The sequence below is a fragment of the Synchiropus splendidus genome, chromosome 10 (genome assembly GCF_027744825.2).
Source record: "Synchiropus splendidus isolate RoL2022-P1 chromosome 10, RoL_Sspl_1.0, whole genome shotgun sequence".
NCBI lineage: Eukaryota > Metazoa > Chordata > Actinopteri > Syngnathiformes > Callionymidae > Synchiropus > Synchiropus splendidus.
In genome coordinates this window covers 5370578-5387717 of record NC_071343.1, presented here as the reverse complement: position 1 = coordinate 5387717, position 17140 = coordinate 5370578, and the positions used below count along the sequence as shown (strand labels likewise).

Sequence of the window (17140 nt, the reverse complement as noted above, 5' to 3'; positions counted from 1 at the left end):
CTGAAGCTAGCAGCTGCGGCCCGGTTCAAAGAAAGTGTGTTGAAAATGAACACTTACAACTAAAAGGAAATTTACAAATAGTGTTTGTATATCCATGTAGTCATAAAGCAGACCTTTTAAAAGTTGTCAGCATGCATGAAATGGAGGAACATCGGAGAAGAAAGAGAAGACGGCCATTTCGTCATTACGTTTCAATCACGTGCGAAGGTCAATGAGTGACATCTTAACTCATATAACACAACGTAAAAGTAGCTCCAGTAAATCACATTGGTTTCTATCCGTGTTGCGGAGTGAGTGTATGCATATTGGTGTTCTGCTTGTGGGCTCTTGTGCATTTGCAGGCTCTTACTACTGCGCGCGAGTTGCTCCCCGTCGTGTCAGCCGCGCCACCATGCCATCTGGAGAGGAAATCGAGTGTGAAGTACAGTATAGTTTGGGACCAAGCTCCGTGGCAGTGGCTCAGCAGTTAGTTCATTAGTTCCAAATTTCCAGGGATTAGGGGAGAATCTCTAAGGCAGGGAGGTAGGAGGGAGTCAGGGTGGATAGATGGACCCATGTGGGGAAATGAGAGAGAGAAGGAGGGAAGGAACGAGAGCAGAAGGGAAACTGGACCATAGGGCATGGAGAGAAAAAAAAAGTGAGAGTAACAATCTTAACCCAGAAGACCCTGGAGGGAAGACGAGCAAAAGAGAGGCAGACGCTGGAAGAACAAGACAGCGAGGGAGAGCGGACAGGTGTAGCCGTCAGTTCCGCTCTGGGGTTTTAACCTGCCCTTCCTCCTCCTCCTCCTCCTCCTCCTCCACCCCACTGATCATACAGATATGATGATATGTGTAAAAGTGTTAGAGCAGTCAGCCTTGTCTGCCCTCCCTTCTCCTCCCCCACCTCCACCTCCTTTCACAGCCTCTCCCCTATGGGTCCACAGTGACAGTTAGCAAGCGATGGGTGGCTCTTGCTCTTTACTCCCCTCACTCTCATATCCTCTAAAGCAGCCAATATGGAGGGCAGACATGTCGGGAGTCAAACTGATTAGCAAACTAAGCAGCTCATTAATGCTTCCAATCCTGAGTTTTCAAAGTTCATCCTTTCATCTCCTCATTTGTAAACAAAGCAATGAACAATGAAGAAATTAAAGACCACACGCATTGATTACTTTCCCAATGCAACCCGGCAGCACGGTGCCGCAGTGGTCAGTGCTGCTGACCAACACAAGAAGGTTCTAGCACAGCCTGAAGACACAATTTAGCGTCCGATTCGGCAACGGCTTCGTCGTTCACGACTATGACAATTATTTGACAAGGGGGTCCACAGTGGAAACCTTTGCTGATGATGCTGACAGGAAAGTTTGCGCATGTCACCTCGGCATTCATCCCAATGTGTAGCGCCACATTTGCCATAACAAGAGCTCCTGGGTCACATTCTGCGTTGTCTGTTGATTTTCAGACATGAGGTGCCAACTGCTGAACACCCCTCATTGTCATCATAGCTGCGTACACAGTGCGCTGTTCTTCAGAGACCTCCCAAAAAATACACAGCCACTCAACGACCAGGCAGAGCTCCTACAACGACATCAGCCATCTCTGCCTGAGGCAACGTGCGGCACCGTCAACTCGTAGACAAGGTTTCAGAGGTGCAAATTTTCTCGCATCCAGTCATTCTCACTGGCGCCTCCACAGTATAAAAGTGGCCTAAATAGTGTGAATGGTTCATTCATATCATTGATGTCCCCGGATGTCCACCCCCACAAGCAGCATGGATGGGCTATAGCCCGCAGAAACCTGCATGTAAAGTGTATAAGCAGCATGTAATGAATGAAAGAGCAAATGAAGGAGAGACTGTTCAGTTATGACAACATAAGACAATAAAACAATGGTACAACTACAAATTAAAATTGCATTCAAGTACTGTGAATAGGACAGAGGCAGTCTGTTTCTCATCATTAACCCCTCTTTAACCTTTTTAATCTAATTAGAATTAGTAGCACCAGATTATTTAACCCGACAAATATAATTCCACAAACACCATTTGGCTTCTGGTATTGTTTGTGTTCTCAGCTAGCTAGGGGTGTGTGATATGACAGTATGAGATTGTGAGATTGTCAAATTATATATATATATATAAAGGCCTCTTTTTTTAATCCAACTGTGATCTCCAAATTTTAATCCAGCATTTCCAATTTCCTAGATGAATGAGAACCTACACAGAGCTTTAATGTCACAGCATTTAAGTCATTAAAAATTACAATTATTCCAAGGGGAACTTTCTTCAAATTCCAGGGGTGCTATATAAAGGGTTGACCCAAGATTCCAGATTCCTCTCGAGCCCAAAAGGCCACATTCCTCCTCAACATTTCCCCCTTAAACATAATAAAGACAGAGCCTCTGACATCCACCGACTCTATTGCGGGGTCACAGTTTTTGCCTGTCAGTCACACAGGCCATCATCTTATTGTCTGCTACAGGAACAGCCTCCAGCCATATCAATCATCTTTATTATCATGACTTAAAAACCATTGTTGTTTAACTTTTTACCCGGGCTCCCTCTTTATCCCGCTCTCCAATCACAATTTCATGGGCAGTTCAGCTGAGCCAATGGGGAGGCGGTGTGGGCGAGAGGAGAATGCTTTTAACCTGCTGCATCTGGTGCTTTCCCACTGCTCACCCAGTGGGACATGGTCACCTTGTTTTAAAGGACCCTGATAGGGGGGCACCAATGCCTTTATACCCTGATAATGGGGAGACATGTGCTTGTTTTAAACATCTTACTTAGGTAGTTGTCCTTTCAGTGATTAAGATCCAGCACCTGTCTGAAAAGGCAGCTGTGCATATTTGTTGACTGACGGCTGCCATCTTGGAAAAATAGTGATTATATCAAACCTACTCATTAGAGGCGTTGTATTCTCTGACAACAAATATCCTATCATCCATAAATATTCAGCTTCTAAGGAGCCCGTTGACTTCAACTGACCTTTTTGCTGAGGGCAACGCCATCTTCACAGTCCAAGACGGCACAATCGACATCCAGAGAAGATAGTTTCTTTAATTTACGCTCATCATTGGCCGGGCAGTAAAGGACTGCCCTGCGGGGTATGTAGCGTAGCGAGGAGCCCGCAGAGTGATAGTGGAGGCACCATCCCTTGGTATACAAGTGCCAGGCTGCGGGTGCCAGCCAACTCTTCTCCCTGTCAAAGCAAATACATACATTCATGCATAAGCACCACAGGACGTTCATCCATGCACAGAACATGTCTCAGAAGCATATAGCACTGGTGAACGCACAGCCTCGCTACGGGAAGGGCGAGGAATAATTAAAAAGGTGGACGCTGCATTCATCTTCATATAATCTACGTGGCACTTGTAAAACAGGGAAGAGGCCGTGGCGGACAGAGAAAGTTGGGAAATGTTTAATTTAGGGACTTCCATTTGCCCTTCAACTGCTCATTGAAGAAGATCAGAGACGATGACCTAAGCTTTTGCTCTCTTTGTTGAAGACAAACTTAGCCAAACAAGCCCCCACACATATGCTAATGCTGCTACGCCGCTTAGAATTGGGGAAGGGGAGTGGATGAATGACACTTGTGGTTGGCTGAGTCAGGAAAAGCAGTTGATTTAAAAGGTAGGGAAACGTGTAGTTTGCATAAAATTTAAAACAAAGACAGGCAAGAAAAAAGTACTGACATTGCAATGATAAATTATTACAATGGAGAATCCGATTCCTTCCACTTTAGGGTTTGTGTTTGTCTTAAAATGATCACTGTAAAAAAAGGTTCAATCATTAAACAAAATTAAAGTTGAGCCTAAAAAACATGCCTGGTCACTTCAACATCTGGCCAACATCATAGGATGATATTTTCAGTCTATGTATAAGCTAAGTCTTTAGCAGCCTCCCAAATGCACTGTACACCATCAGGACTGTAAGATTCGCTCTTCCTTGCTTTACTCTGCCTTTACATGAAAGGTTATGAAAACACAGCCCAGCGCGACTATATAAGCAACCGTAAAGTGCTGGGACTCGCCACAATGACAGTATTTACAGGCCGGAGATCTGAGGAGAGTGTGTGTCGGCGGGTTTTATGGGGCTCATTCTTATTAGGCCACAGTAGAGTGGAAATAAGCGTGGAGCTGCTATATATGTACGTATGAGCCATTTGCGATTTCAAATAGCACATTAGCAGAGAAGACACAAAAGACAGCAGTCTCACCATAAGTGAGGTAAGAGTCCACCACCTCACAGGTCTACAGTTACTGCTGTGGACCCCACAGAACACACACGTACCACCCATGACAGGCATAAAACACGGGGAAGAACTGTCGAGGTGATTGGGCAGGAATTATTTTTAGAGCCTTCTTGGTAGCCACAGTTTCAGCGCACCTTTGTTCCTCAGATGGATAAAGAAGCTCACTGGTACACAGCTATCAACTGATCTTCAATCTAGCTGAATACTGTCTGATGATCTGAGACAATCGGTAGGAGTCTCTGTAGAGGAAAGTACAAAAAAAAAAAACACCTTGATCTGCACATCCTTGAACTGTACAGATCTGCCGACCACTCATGCGACATTTGTAATAAGGTTTTCAAAAATAAGGCTCTGGTTGCTCCCTAATTCCAGACAAAGCATATTTTTGCATACAAGTACGTTTGGATCTGGTGTCTCCATGCGAGCTCCAGACACCCTCTCCAGTAGCTCAGTAATATGATGGTCCTCCTACCAAACCCTGTCATGATAGTAAACAGAGCCATTTGCTATCATTTGGTTGCATCTAGAACACTTGCAAAACGACAATTTCTTGACATAATTTCAAGATATATTCAGTAAATTCTGCATAAGCATAAAAAGCTTTTCTCTTGTGGCAATATAGAGTACAAAATGTAAGTTATTAGATGTAATTAAAAGGCATTCTATATATTGGTGTTGGGGGTCCAGTCAAGCCATCAGAACACTTCGCATCTTTATAGTATCAAAGCCATCACTAATCAGACTCAGGAGTCATGTACATGGGTGTCATGTATGCTTTAAGTTTCACAACAGGACAGTAATCGTCTTGAGTTCATGTATTATTAATTATGGATGAATTCAGGGCTACACGTTTGTTTCCACATTTTTGTTACTGTATCGTATGTAAACTTAAATTAGAATTTAATAAAGCAAAAAAACCTAACTATTCTGGCTCCAAGGACCTCTCAATAATATTATATTACAGTGTAACTGTAATAATTATTTCATTATCACAACATGATGATCACCATTTCCTGTAACTTGACTGGCCTCCACCTGGTAGCATAATAGCCTAATTTAGGCGGTAATATTCATGGTACCACACAAATTACAGCAAATAACAAGAGTCTCACTCCAAAGAGCAGCCCGACACCAAGCCACACTGTCAATATGTAGATTTCCACAATTATCTCCAGCATGGCTGTACAGGCGGACGCTGTGTCTAAAATGCACAAAATTAAAGATCTGTGTTCTGACTCCTGCAATTATTATCGACTAATATGTATGCAAAGTGCATTCTGGGGTCTGTCATGCTGAAGACTGTGAATTGAATTCGAGGAAAATAAAAGAAAGGATAGCAGCGTTGAGAGGGAACCAGCAAGACTAACATTTGCATGACCTCAGCCTGTGGAAAGCTGGTCAAAATGTCATCAATATTTACCTAGCTTCACGTCCACCTGTCTGTCTGACACTTATTTACAATGAATAAATGGTCAAAACAGTTCACGCAGTCCTCCTCACAGCATGACGCTTTCTCTCCACACTGCCTCAGGTCTCAGGCCACAATAGACAGAGAAGCTAAAAAATTAACCAGATGCCAGAGACACGGAGAGGAAGAAGACCTCACCGATACCTTTTCTCTATCATACCTTCTTTTCTGTGCCCTCCAGCTGAGACAGGGCAAGCACTTGACAAAAATACAAAACAATGTATTTCCATAAAGGCATAGCTTGCTAATTCAATGGTTGAAACGGGCTATGATAAGAAATAAGCGGCTGAAGAATTTCTGTTAACTTCAAGACAAGAGGTGAGGGTTATTTAAACGATTTCATGGTACAGCAATATAGTATCAAACACAAGTGTGAATTCCCCATTCTTCGCTTCATCCAGACATTTTATCGGGTCATCCAACATATATAAAAAGAAAAACCCTAAGGGATCAAATTGTCTTTTTTATGCTTTAAATGACAAGCTCCAAACTATCAAAGACCCTGAACTTCCTCTTCGATCCCTGTCCTCTTCCCCTTTCCCGTCTCATTAGTTTGGGTTTTATGCCTTAATCTACACAATGAGGGTGAAGTCATGGCAGTTATCTTCAGCAGCCAATGTCTGTCTATCTGTAATCCCTCTCAAAGTCCACAGCTTTCTCCTGGCTCACAAATCGGCACACAATGCTTCTATGCAAGGCCTTTGCCATAATACTCAGGGACATAGCAGACCCTTTTTTCATCCCTCAGCACAGAATAAGTTAAATCCCACTTCTTAGAAGAACATGGATGCCTTTATCCGCGTCTTAGACAAAAATCTGAAAATAATAGGAGGTAAGCATTGAATATGGAAAAGATCACAGCTGACAGTGACTACTTACCCTTCTGAAACAATGTAGCCTTTGAACAGCTTTAGTGGACGTACAGTTCACTTGAATTAAATAATAAATTAAGAGGACAAATGTATTCAGAATAATAAACGTTAGATGACAGAAAAATGAATTAATCATGTAATGTTAATTGAGAGGGTAGCTTAAAAAGGTCACACAAGTCAGTCCATTCGTGGAGGGCATAAGGAGGTTAGCTTTTAACTTAGCATTTTTATTGACTCTAGCAAAACAAAATGAGCGAACTCTGTAGGATTGTGCTCTCTGCATTGCCCATTCAGGCCTTCGGAGGTCCATTGTAGTACTTTGAAGAGAATGAAAGGAAACCCCACTGGTGGAAATGCAGTGGAACAGCCCCACAACAGGCCACAACTGTTCCCTTATGCATGAAAGGCCGGGACATAAAAGACAAGATGGACTTCTGAGGTAGGGCCAAAAACAAAGGCAACAAAAGTGCTGATCACGAGGGGATGACACGACTCGTCTCAGCAGAAGGAACAGAGAGAAAGGGGCCAGGAGACAATGGCACTCCTGGCCAAGTGACATGTTGAAGAATTGAAAAATCCACACAAGAAGTGTCTTCTCAATGGACTAAACCCACAAGAGTTGAGTGAGTGCCGGCTGGACCCTGGTCAGCTTGATAGGGGGTAGGCTGTAACAGTCAACAGCTTTTCTGTCTCTTACTTTCTTTGCAAAATCTATCCTTAGTCTGGCAAAAAGTTGGCAGGAAGAGTGGTAAACTGGGGGGGATAGCTTTAGTCAGGGCAACCCTAGCTGAAACCAAACATAATCAAAGCATGGTTCCGCTCCCACAGCTTCTGCTTTAAAATATTTTGGCGGTTTGTGTGTCTGATCTTATTCTGTTTGAGCACGGAACGTAGTTATGCTATTGCCTGACCTCCATGGAAACAGCCAAACCGGCATAAATATTTGGCTGAGGCTTTAATGGATTCAAAACATCAGTGGCAGCATTTCACAATTAATGACAACTGTGACGGAAAGTGCCTTGAACGGAATCTGAAAACAGTGACCGTAATATCCGCATTTCTGTAATTGCCATTCTAAATGAAGGCATCAATGTTAAGGAATAATGAATCTATAGCGACAAGAAATGCATTTTCAAGTAACGCAGGAGTGATAAAATACTTTGCCAGTATCACCCAAAAAAAGAGCATGCAGTTAAGCATACAAATATTTCTGTTACTTACACATTATTAACATACAAACTTATTTCCGGTTCTTCAAAACTGTAAAACCGACAAAGTTTCATTGGTTAGTGAGAGCAGAGGAAGCAAACCACTAGAGAACAAATGGACATTATGCAGTCCCCTGGCAAGTTTTTTTGATACCACAATATGACGAATTGTCATGGGGACAGTGGGAATTTCACTTCGGAGATTAATAAAGTATCTATCTATCTATCTAGTCTCATCATTAATCACGAGAGAAAGTTGAATAGTATCGTACTGAGGTGTGGTGGCACTGGAGGTTATCATACCATGTGTGGTTCATTCAGTGCAGCGATGTCGAACACAAGGCCCAAATGTGGTCCAATTACACATGACTGAAGGCGGTTCTGAAAAAACTCCCATGATGCACTGCAAGTGATAAAGTTCTGATACAAGGTGGCATCATAAGAGATCCGTGTCCTCATAAACATTTAGATGAACTTTGGCCCCTCTGTGATTTAGTTTGATGCCTTTGCGCTCATGAAACCAATTCTGATTGGTGAAGAACCTCATGTGAAGCACTCACTTAAATAAGAACCCAAAAAGCTGAGGAGATGACAAACGTGACATACATTCCGTCCACGGTGATAAAGCTATTGCTTTGGATAATTGAGGCTTTAAAAGCTTCAGCAACAGGAGCTTAAACCCCTTCTCTTGAAGCCAATTCCTGAATCGTGGACTCCACAGGTGAAGGCCCACCTCCATGACAGCCTGAGGCCTCTCCCACCACTCTGCTCACGCAGCCTTTCGCTGGCCTCCCCCCTGCCTGATTAATGGATCGAAGTGGTAATTGATTAGCGAAGCAGAGGTGGGAATAAGTACATAGGTCAAACGTCAATGTCCTGGCCACAAAGGGTTGAAGACGTAAAATGTACCAGTGATAGCCTGCAGCCAGACCTCTACCCTTCAAAGCAGCGGCAGTGGCCGACATAAAGCCCCCGGCCCATTCTGCGGCCTGCGTTGCCCTCCCTCTTCAACTCTCCTTTTCTCTTGGTAATGTTCTCTGTTAAAGTGACAGGAACCATTTTGGAATGGCGCTTGTCAGCTCACCTTCATAAAACAAGCCATAAAGCAGCAAATAAGGGGCTTATACAGCTTCATTATGCTGGCAATGGAGGTTCACAGCGCAGGGCGGAGGGGGGTCACGCTACCGCTGCAGAGGCGATTGGGGAAGGTTGACAGGAAGGACGGCCCAGTTCTCGTGGAACTTTGTTCTTCTCACCACAGCTATGTTTGTATAAGCTGGGTGACATTATTCATGACGGTACCCCCTGAAATCCAAACATATCAGGTTGTGTATGTCAGTTCATAATGGATCCATTTAGATGTATGGTCATTTAAATTAGTTTCAAATCACATTAGCAAGTCGGAACATTGGTGGCTTCATATGCTCTTGACCGAGAGTGAAACATACCAAACGTGTCTCATGAAACACACACCTCTAAGGAAAGTCGGCTACTGCCTCTTCAAATCAACAGCTCTGCCAAGTTCTAAATATCCGACTTAAATTTGGTTGAACAAAATTGAAGATGGTAGATGAGTTTGTCAAATAAATGAATAAATTCTAGAAAGATCTGATTAAATGGTGAAACTAAACCTCACAAAATAAAATTAGAACACTGGCTACAAGTCTTTATAATGATGACCTTGAGTGTTAAACAGAAAAATTCAGGTAAAAATGCTCAAGTAAACATATTATAAACAATGTAATTTATTTAATTCGATTTGCAGGCAAAAATTGGGGTCATCATCAATGTGTTAATGTTGCCCTTTCAAGTCACACAACAGGCAGAATTGTCGCAGCAAAGGCCACCAAAAAAAAAGGTCTACTGTATGGGATCGTGAGCTGAACAGTTAGTGACTAACTCTCCTTAAGTGTCTATCTGCCATCTGCTCAGTCCCAGTGGTGTTGAGATAAATACCCTCTTCAGCTATGAGGCGGTGGTACAAGTGCCATCACTCTGATCATTGTATGGTTAATTGTCACCTCCATCAACATTAACACTCTCTAACATGTTAACCAGAGGGAGAAAGGCGGGGAGCTGACTGCACGTTCTATTCTGAGGCTGACACTTGCTCTCTGAGGGGCGGATTTCATTGTCGGGATTACAGTTCACATGGAGAAAAGAGGAGGAGGAGCAGCTTCTTCACAACCCACGACACCCTGTATGTATGCAAAAGCTGGCGACAGGACGAGAAAGGGCGGCAGACAAGATTGATGTTGTTTACTTTTGAGGAGTCTGAGAAATAGATGGTTCCTTCACAGTGATGTTTTCTCACCATTATGCAGATTAGCATCCACCAGCAACAGTCAAATACTTAACACTTATTGGCAATTAGAAAAAAAAAGAATAATAATCAGATTAAGTTCAACAAAAACACGAGAAGTACCTTATTATAAAAGGATACGTTGGATGATTCTCCTGGATTCCATTTATTAGGCTCAAAAGAAAACAAGTACTGGGGCGCAGAAAAGTTACATTTATATAGTACAATCCAATTATATTATTATTTAACAGATTACCCGAAAACAGAAGGCCCAAGTTATTTGAAGCTCTGGTGTCCTTTACGGAGACATGTTAGAATTGGATTTTGTTTGAGGGAATAAAGTGTAAACTACATTGCTGCTAAATTCTGTTTTTATCTGGAGAGAAACTATCAGACCAAACATAGTTATTAGGTGCATTTGTCTGTATATGATTTGTATGATGGAGGACCATGATGTTATTTATTCTTCAGCATCTTGTTCTGCAAACCACCCCACCCCCTCCAAAAAATACCCCAAACTCCCGACTGTAAACATTTGCTTATCTCTGCCTTGTAACATGCCTGTGCCCTCAAGTGGCCGACTGTGGTCTTACAGCTTCACTCTCTTCCACTTTACAGATGATACAAAGTACATTGAGATTAACTTTCATTTTGTCATATAAGTCAGGAAAATAATGGGATTACTTTCATAATCAATTCAACAAAATCAACCACCGTGTTTGATAATAACCAAAATAAATGCTTCTATATAGCGCAACACCACTTTTTCCCCCCCAAATTTCAACCTTGGCTGGAATGCCCCCCGCACCCCCCGAGGCTATTTAATATATGCTAAACAAAAGAAAGAGACAATCAATTTTGAGCCACCACTGGCCTTGGAGACCTTTTCCAGAGGAATTTGAAGTCATAAAGACCGATGCTTCCTACAGTGTGGTACTGACAGACACTTCATTCTCTGGACCAACAGGAATGCCTTTTGCCCTCCACTTCTGCCCAACCCCAGCCTTTAATTAAGACTGGCTTAGGCCTGATTGATCCTGACACACCAGGAAGTTTCTTGAAAATCTGACTGGCCAAACCTTGAAGGAATTACATAGGGCACAATCCCACCAATGGAGCCGCCCTCCCCCCGTCGCAGGCTGAAAGGCCTTCTGCTGAGTTCATGAAAACCAGAGTTGATTGAGAAATAACTGCGCATTCATATGCAGACTACTCCAGCGAAAAGATTTCTCGAAAGTGAGTACAAAAAGTAGTATAAGGTAGTTTCTGCTCTCTAGTCAGTGACTTGGGGAGTCAAGTGGTGGCCCACCTGAGGCAAGTCAGGGTTTGGACTGAACCTGGCTCCTTTCTGAGAGGAGTTTGTTTGTTCATCCTGTGCTCGAGTTTCCTAGCAGTCAAAATGCACAAAGGACACTGTGTGCAAGACCATCACCAGACAGACTAGATAGCCAATTTCCAGGTTATGTCAGCCTCGGAACCATGTATGGCGACTGCATTTTAAAGAAGATTTAATAATACCACTGAGGCGCCGCTGTACCAAATTGAAGTAAAAAGAAATCTAGATCAAGATCCAAACTCTGGTCCAGATGATACATTTTAGTTCCCCAATACTCAATACGAGATGCGAGCTAAACCTGTGACTATGAACTGGACCTGGGCAACAGAATAATCTGCTTTTACTTTACGTCACATATGAGGTCAAAACTGTATTTTTCATGAACATCTACTGACTAAAATAAAGGATTTTCTTTTTTGGGCTGCATTTCTTTTAGAGTCACAAAGGCAGACCAGTGGAGAAGCACAAATGTGAAGAAGTGAAGAATATGTTGGCATATTTATGAACTGTTATGTAAATGATCTAGTCCATTTACACCATTGTTAATAAGGACTTTATCAACTGGGATGCAGTGGATGAACTTGACACGATACAGTAGGCGTGATACACAGGTTTTGACACGTATTAGAGCAGAAAGAGAAGTTGACCTATACATTAAAGGTAAACGTGTGACATTTAAAGTGCCATATGAACTGGATGTCCCAACATATATGACAAGCAAATCGAACAACAGACTCCGATGATGAGATGTTATTTCAAACAGAAGGCTTACTGGTCATTAAAAATGTCTTATCAATTCTGATCTGTATATTGTTCTCCCTGCGTCTGTCTCACTTTGGAAAGGACTTTTGCTGACAAGTACAAAGTGAAAGGAACAAAGAGCACGACCTGAACTTGGCTCATGTCTCCATTACGGGTGTGGTGAGGGTGTTAGTCGGCAATAACCAGCGCCCCTTCCTTCCTTACTGGGAGGATCCTGGAAACAAACCCATCGCTATAAATAATTTGGAACATTGTCAGACACCAGCGTTGCATGAAAATGTGTTTATATATCATGACAGTTTGAATAAAATATGTAAGATTATTTAACTTCGCTTTAATCATGATCAAACTAGTACCAATTGCGGATAGAATGAACATTTACTCACTTACAGAGCCATCAGATCGCGTGTGTAAACGGCATGCTGTTCCTGGCCTTTTTAAAGGTCACACTCAGATTAGTTTCACCTAATCTCACCCATTCACTGTACTACAGTAGTAGAGATGAAAGTAACTTCATGTCCAGAGGTTTAGGTGGAGTATATACTGTTTGTGCACCTTTACCTGAAAGATTATCTATGACTTTCAATAGTGATAGCAAGAAAAGACACTGTGAACTGTTATGCATTGAGACAAGGGAATTAATTGTGCAGGGAAACACGTTTCTTATAATGTACATATGACATTGAATATGTTTACATGAAGGGTATTTCCATGCAGTTCTGCCTCTTATTTACACAAAATTGGCTGAGTTTCCAGCGCGTTGGTTTGTCTGTCAGTTTTTTTGTCTGTGTCTAAAATAAATTGAAAATTTATGGATAGATTTGCTTGAATTTTTCAATGGAATGGGACACGGAACAAAGGAGTCAATTTTAGGAGCCATCCGGATCACCGTCTGGATCCAGGAAACTTTTTATAAAGGATTCTTTATAAGTGAATATTTGCGCTCCAGTTTGAGGCAAGGGTTGATTTTTTTTTTTTTGGGATAATGCTCCAGGCATGATGTTATCATTGCATATATGAGTGGGGTATGAAGTACCAGGGTATGATCAGGGATCAGCGTAGAACAAAACGTGAATCGGTCTTATGCAGAATAGTCCTCATGATTTTTCATAAGTCCACATCTCTCTCCACCGACCACTGACATTGAATTTACAAACCCACTCAATGCAACAATGACTGAGCCAGTGTCGTACAGAGCAAAGAATCTGTCCACGACTTATAAACCTACCAACAATAATAATGGTCAGCCTTTCTTGATTCCACTTTATATATTAACTATTCAAATTCACTCAGATGTTGGAGACAAAATGACAGGTCATGTGAGTTTGTCCAGGCACTGTTTTCAGTCCAGTGATCTTGTACCAGATATGAACTTGAAAATTCCATAGTCCTTTGAACTTTGCTGGACACAGTTCAGAGTGGGTGTTAGCTTATTATTGGACACGTGCAGGACATGACGGCGGACCTGTGACGCTCTTTGTTTTTTCACTGGAATAGAGCCTAATGACAGTGTTTTTAAAATTGCCATGATAGAGAAATCCTGCATTGACTAAGGTTAAACAGTTAACACAAGGACCTAAATGAGTACTTGGTACCTGCCTAGACTTTGAAGACTCACTTTTAGCATCTGGTTTTGTTTTTACGTACTTGTTCACAGTAAAGCTCAACGTTCAAAGGAACATCTCACTGTTAGGACCTCTCTAAAAAAGTAAACAGTAATGGAGACCGGATGCAAAGGCTCACACAAAGTTGGACTAACACAGGGGAAGGAGTACAGAAATGCTTTGAATGCAGCCTTGTAAAGGGCAAAGCTTCTCCGAAGGCCTCCAGACCTTCCCACTCCACTTCCTTCCCAACAAGGAATGCTGTGTCAGGCTAGAACATCAGAGGACTTTTCCCCTCCAAACTTTCCCTTACCAAAGTTTCCAGGGGCCACATAATTGTCAAGTACGTAACCAGAAAACATGGTTATAAGCACTTTATAACAGCAAAATATCTTCATTCATTCAGCTGTCTATGGAATTTTTCAGTCTATGGATGCACAACCTTGTGTTCTCGTATCATGATATAGACACACACTGAGGGATGTTAAGTTCTGGGTGGCAACCGTCAGCTTCATTTGTACTCTGAGGTGATCTTTTGACATCCATGAATCTCAATGGTTGCCTACCTCTTCCACTTTATCCTGGGAAATCCATCTTCAACTTTCTTTGACCATACAAAAATATCAACACGCTCAAATATCACGATACTTGGTTCCTAGATACTGTATTGATATATTTTGCTGAAATATCACAATACTTAAATGTATGAAATTGTCTTGACATTTCAAGTTGTCTATATTGATATTGAATACAGAGATACTATGCTGCTGCATTTGTGACATGGTTAATACTTATGTTTTCTTTTTTTGTTGTTATTTTGTTAGTCAATGGAGCGATTCATTCCTCTGTTGAACTGAGGAATTTGATCGGCTGACTGTATAACTGGACTGACGTCATAACAATAAACTTGTTTTCATGCACATAGCATTGTACTGCATTATCTGATCTGATTATCTGACTGATGATTATTGTCCCCTTAAAATATTGGTTCTTGTAACAATACATTGTTTCAACACCCGTGTATCGGGATGTATACCACATCGCAAGATACCTGCTGATACACAGCCCTAATGTATATGTAGGAGTGTGAGGTATGGCCTAAAATTCCAAAAGTATAAATTAAATCCCTACATTTTTTTTTCATTTCATTTTTCACATTAACCACCCCAAAAAATGCAGTTTATCATCCTCAATTGAATGACTCAAGCACACAGCAACTTGGCCCATTCATTATCTCCATGGTTCCCCTGTCCATCTTTTGCAGCACAACCTCTGCCTACATGGTCCCAGTTTTGACTCAGGCTTCATCCTGTATTTTCCAATTATCACCTTTTAAAGGCCAGCTGGGTGCATTCCAAACCGTTGGGGGCCATTTCAATTTGGATTGCTCCGAGACGAAGTCATGCCCCTAATCTCATGCTAAAGTTCACAACGGGCTGACAAAGGACATCACAGCACCAGCTCGTCCGGTCCACACATGCACACAAGAAAGGGCTGAAATATGTCGTTTATACCTTTTCATACACCACAAGAAGAGAATACAAGTCAGTTTCAACAAATAGGGTTTACTTTAAAAAGAAAAAAGGATCAGCTGAAAACTTTCTCAGAAATGGTCGATGCAGCGGTCCGGTGAGATCTTGCCTGTGTTTACAATTTGATCACATTATGCTGATTTATTCTCCGTTTTCATTAACTTGATTTTTAAGCAGTGAATATTTTACATCTGTTTTATTTGAGTCAATGCCATTGACATTCCCCCCAATGACCACTGCATCCGTGTGCTACTTTGCACATTAATGACCGCTGTCTTTCCATCCCTGTCTGCCTTAAGGCTCTCTTCCCTAATGCCAGGGCTTTTCACTAGTGAAAATCGGTGTTTGATTTCTCGCTTCTCTTTGGACTGCATATAGCAGCATTTAGCAGTGAATTCATTTTCATGTTTGGATATACCCTGCTGAGGTGCTGTGCTAGTGGTGTATTATGAAAATCTGCAGCACTGCGTGTCAGTCGAGGGTGGGTGTTTTTGCACCGGAGACCAGGCAAGATGTGAAGAGCAGTGGACAAAGTCCAACGGGCAATCAATGGGATGAGTCACAAAAGAATACATTTGTTGTCTATCAGAGGGGTACAGAGTAGGGGGACAACTTCTGCAGTGTGGTATGCAATGGGAGATGAAATATGCCTCCACGCCCACTGCTCCAACACCAGCAGCCTCTAACAAGGTGTGTCTAATGCTCCTATTTAGTGTTTGGGGTGCAGCGGCGCGTGGCCTGAGGTTTTTGGGAGGGGAGCATAGATAGCAACCAGCCTGACAGCTGTGCCCCCCAAACTGAAGACAATAGCCCAAGGAAGTACCGCATCATTGAAGATGGGTCTAAAAGGCATGGCAATTTGTTTGTGGTCTGGTCTGTACCGGGGCTTCACTTGGACCACGGTCCAGTTTTCATGGTGAAAATTGCCATTATACTGAAGGTGTGACAGACGGGCAGCATCTACTCGACCGATTCTTTCTATAGATTTGCTAGAGATGATTATCTGATTGACTTAACCTTCAAATCCATATTATTCACTTTCCACTGTGCGCTGCAAGTGGACATCAAAAGCAGAAACTACCAAATTCACCCCAGACTTTTTTTTTTCCTACAAAACAAAAACACCAACAAAGCTTTTCAATGGAGTTTATTTGTAATCCTTTGATAGGAGGGAGTCTCTTTGTTAATCGGTACATCAAAGATAAGCTAACTTAGCATGCTGTTTGTGTTTGTGTGTCTATGCATGTATGTGTTCTCGTCTTTAGCATCACAGCGAGGCATGGCTTTAATCTATTGATTTAATAAACGTTGGTTGCAGGCTGTCGGGCACACAGACCGATGGTAAACAAATAGGTGCTGCAAATAAAACCTTAAGACACTCATAAAGAAAACCGTCTTCTGTTTTCAATAAAAAAATATATCTGGGAAATATTTAATGAATATTGCCTGTTTGACCAGGTGCTGCTCCTGCTGAGCATGTGGCTTAACATTCAGCCTCAGTGTATCATGAATGTTGAATATAGGTTGTAAAGTGAAAAGCAAATCAGTGTTTGGATCAGTGGTTCTCAAATTGATAGCAAATACAAGGACAATTAATATTTACTTGAATATGGCAACACTTGGACGCAGTCAAATTTGATCATACGCAAAATAGTTCTGGACAAAATAAACACTCATGAGTTTGAACAGGAAGCTGATTGATTGAATCAATAGGATCCGATGATGATTCATCAACAGTTTATACCCAAAATTAGATTATACAATAGAAATTCTTGCATCAATAGAGACAGGCCAGTAATCTGATTTATTTCAACGCCCT

The 17140-nt window shown here is 41.9% G+C and overlaps 1 protein-coding gene across 5 annotated transcripts in view; it reads right to left on the bottom strand.

The window, feature by feature from the left end:
* Positions 1-17140, bottom strand: part of clybl (citrate lyase beta like) — a 121055-nt gene that overhangs the window by 44090 nt on the left and 59825 nt on the right. For all 5 annotated transcript variants that reach the window (XM_053877662.1, XM_053877663.1, XM_053877660.1 and 2 more), the window contains one exon: positions 2968-3181. In XM_053877662.1, the coding sequence (XP_053733637.1) occupies positions 2968-3181 (214 nt within the window). The remainder of the gene's footprint in view (positions 1-2967; positions 3182-17140) is intronic.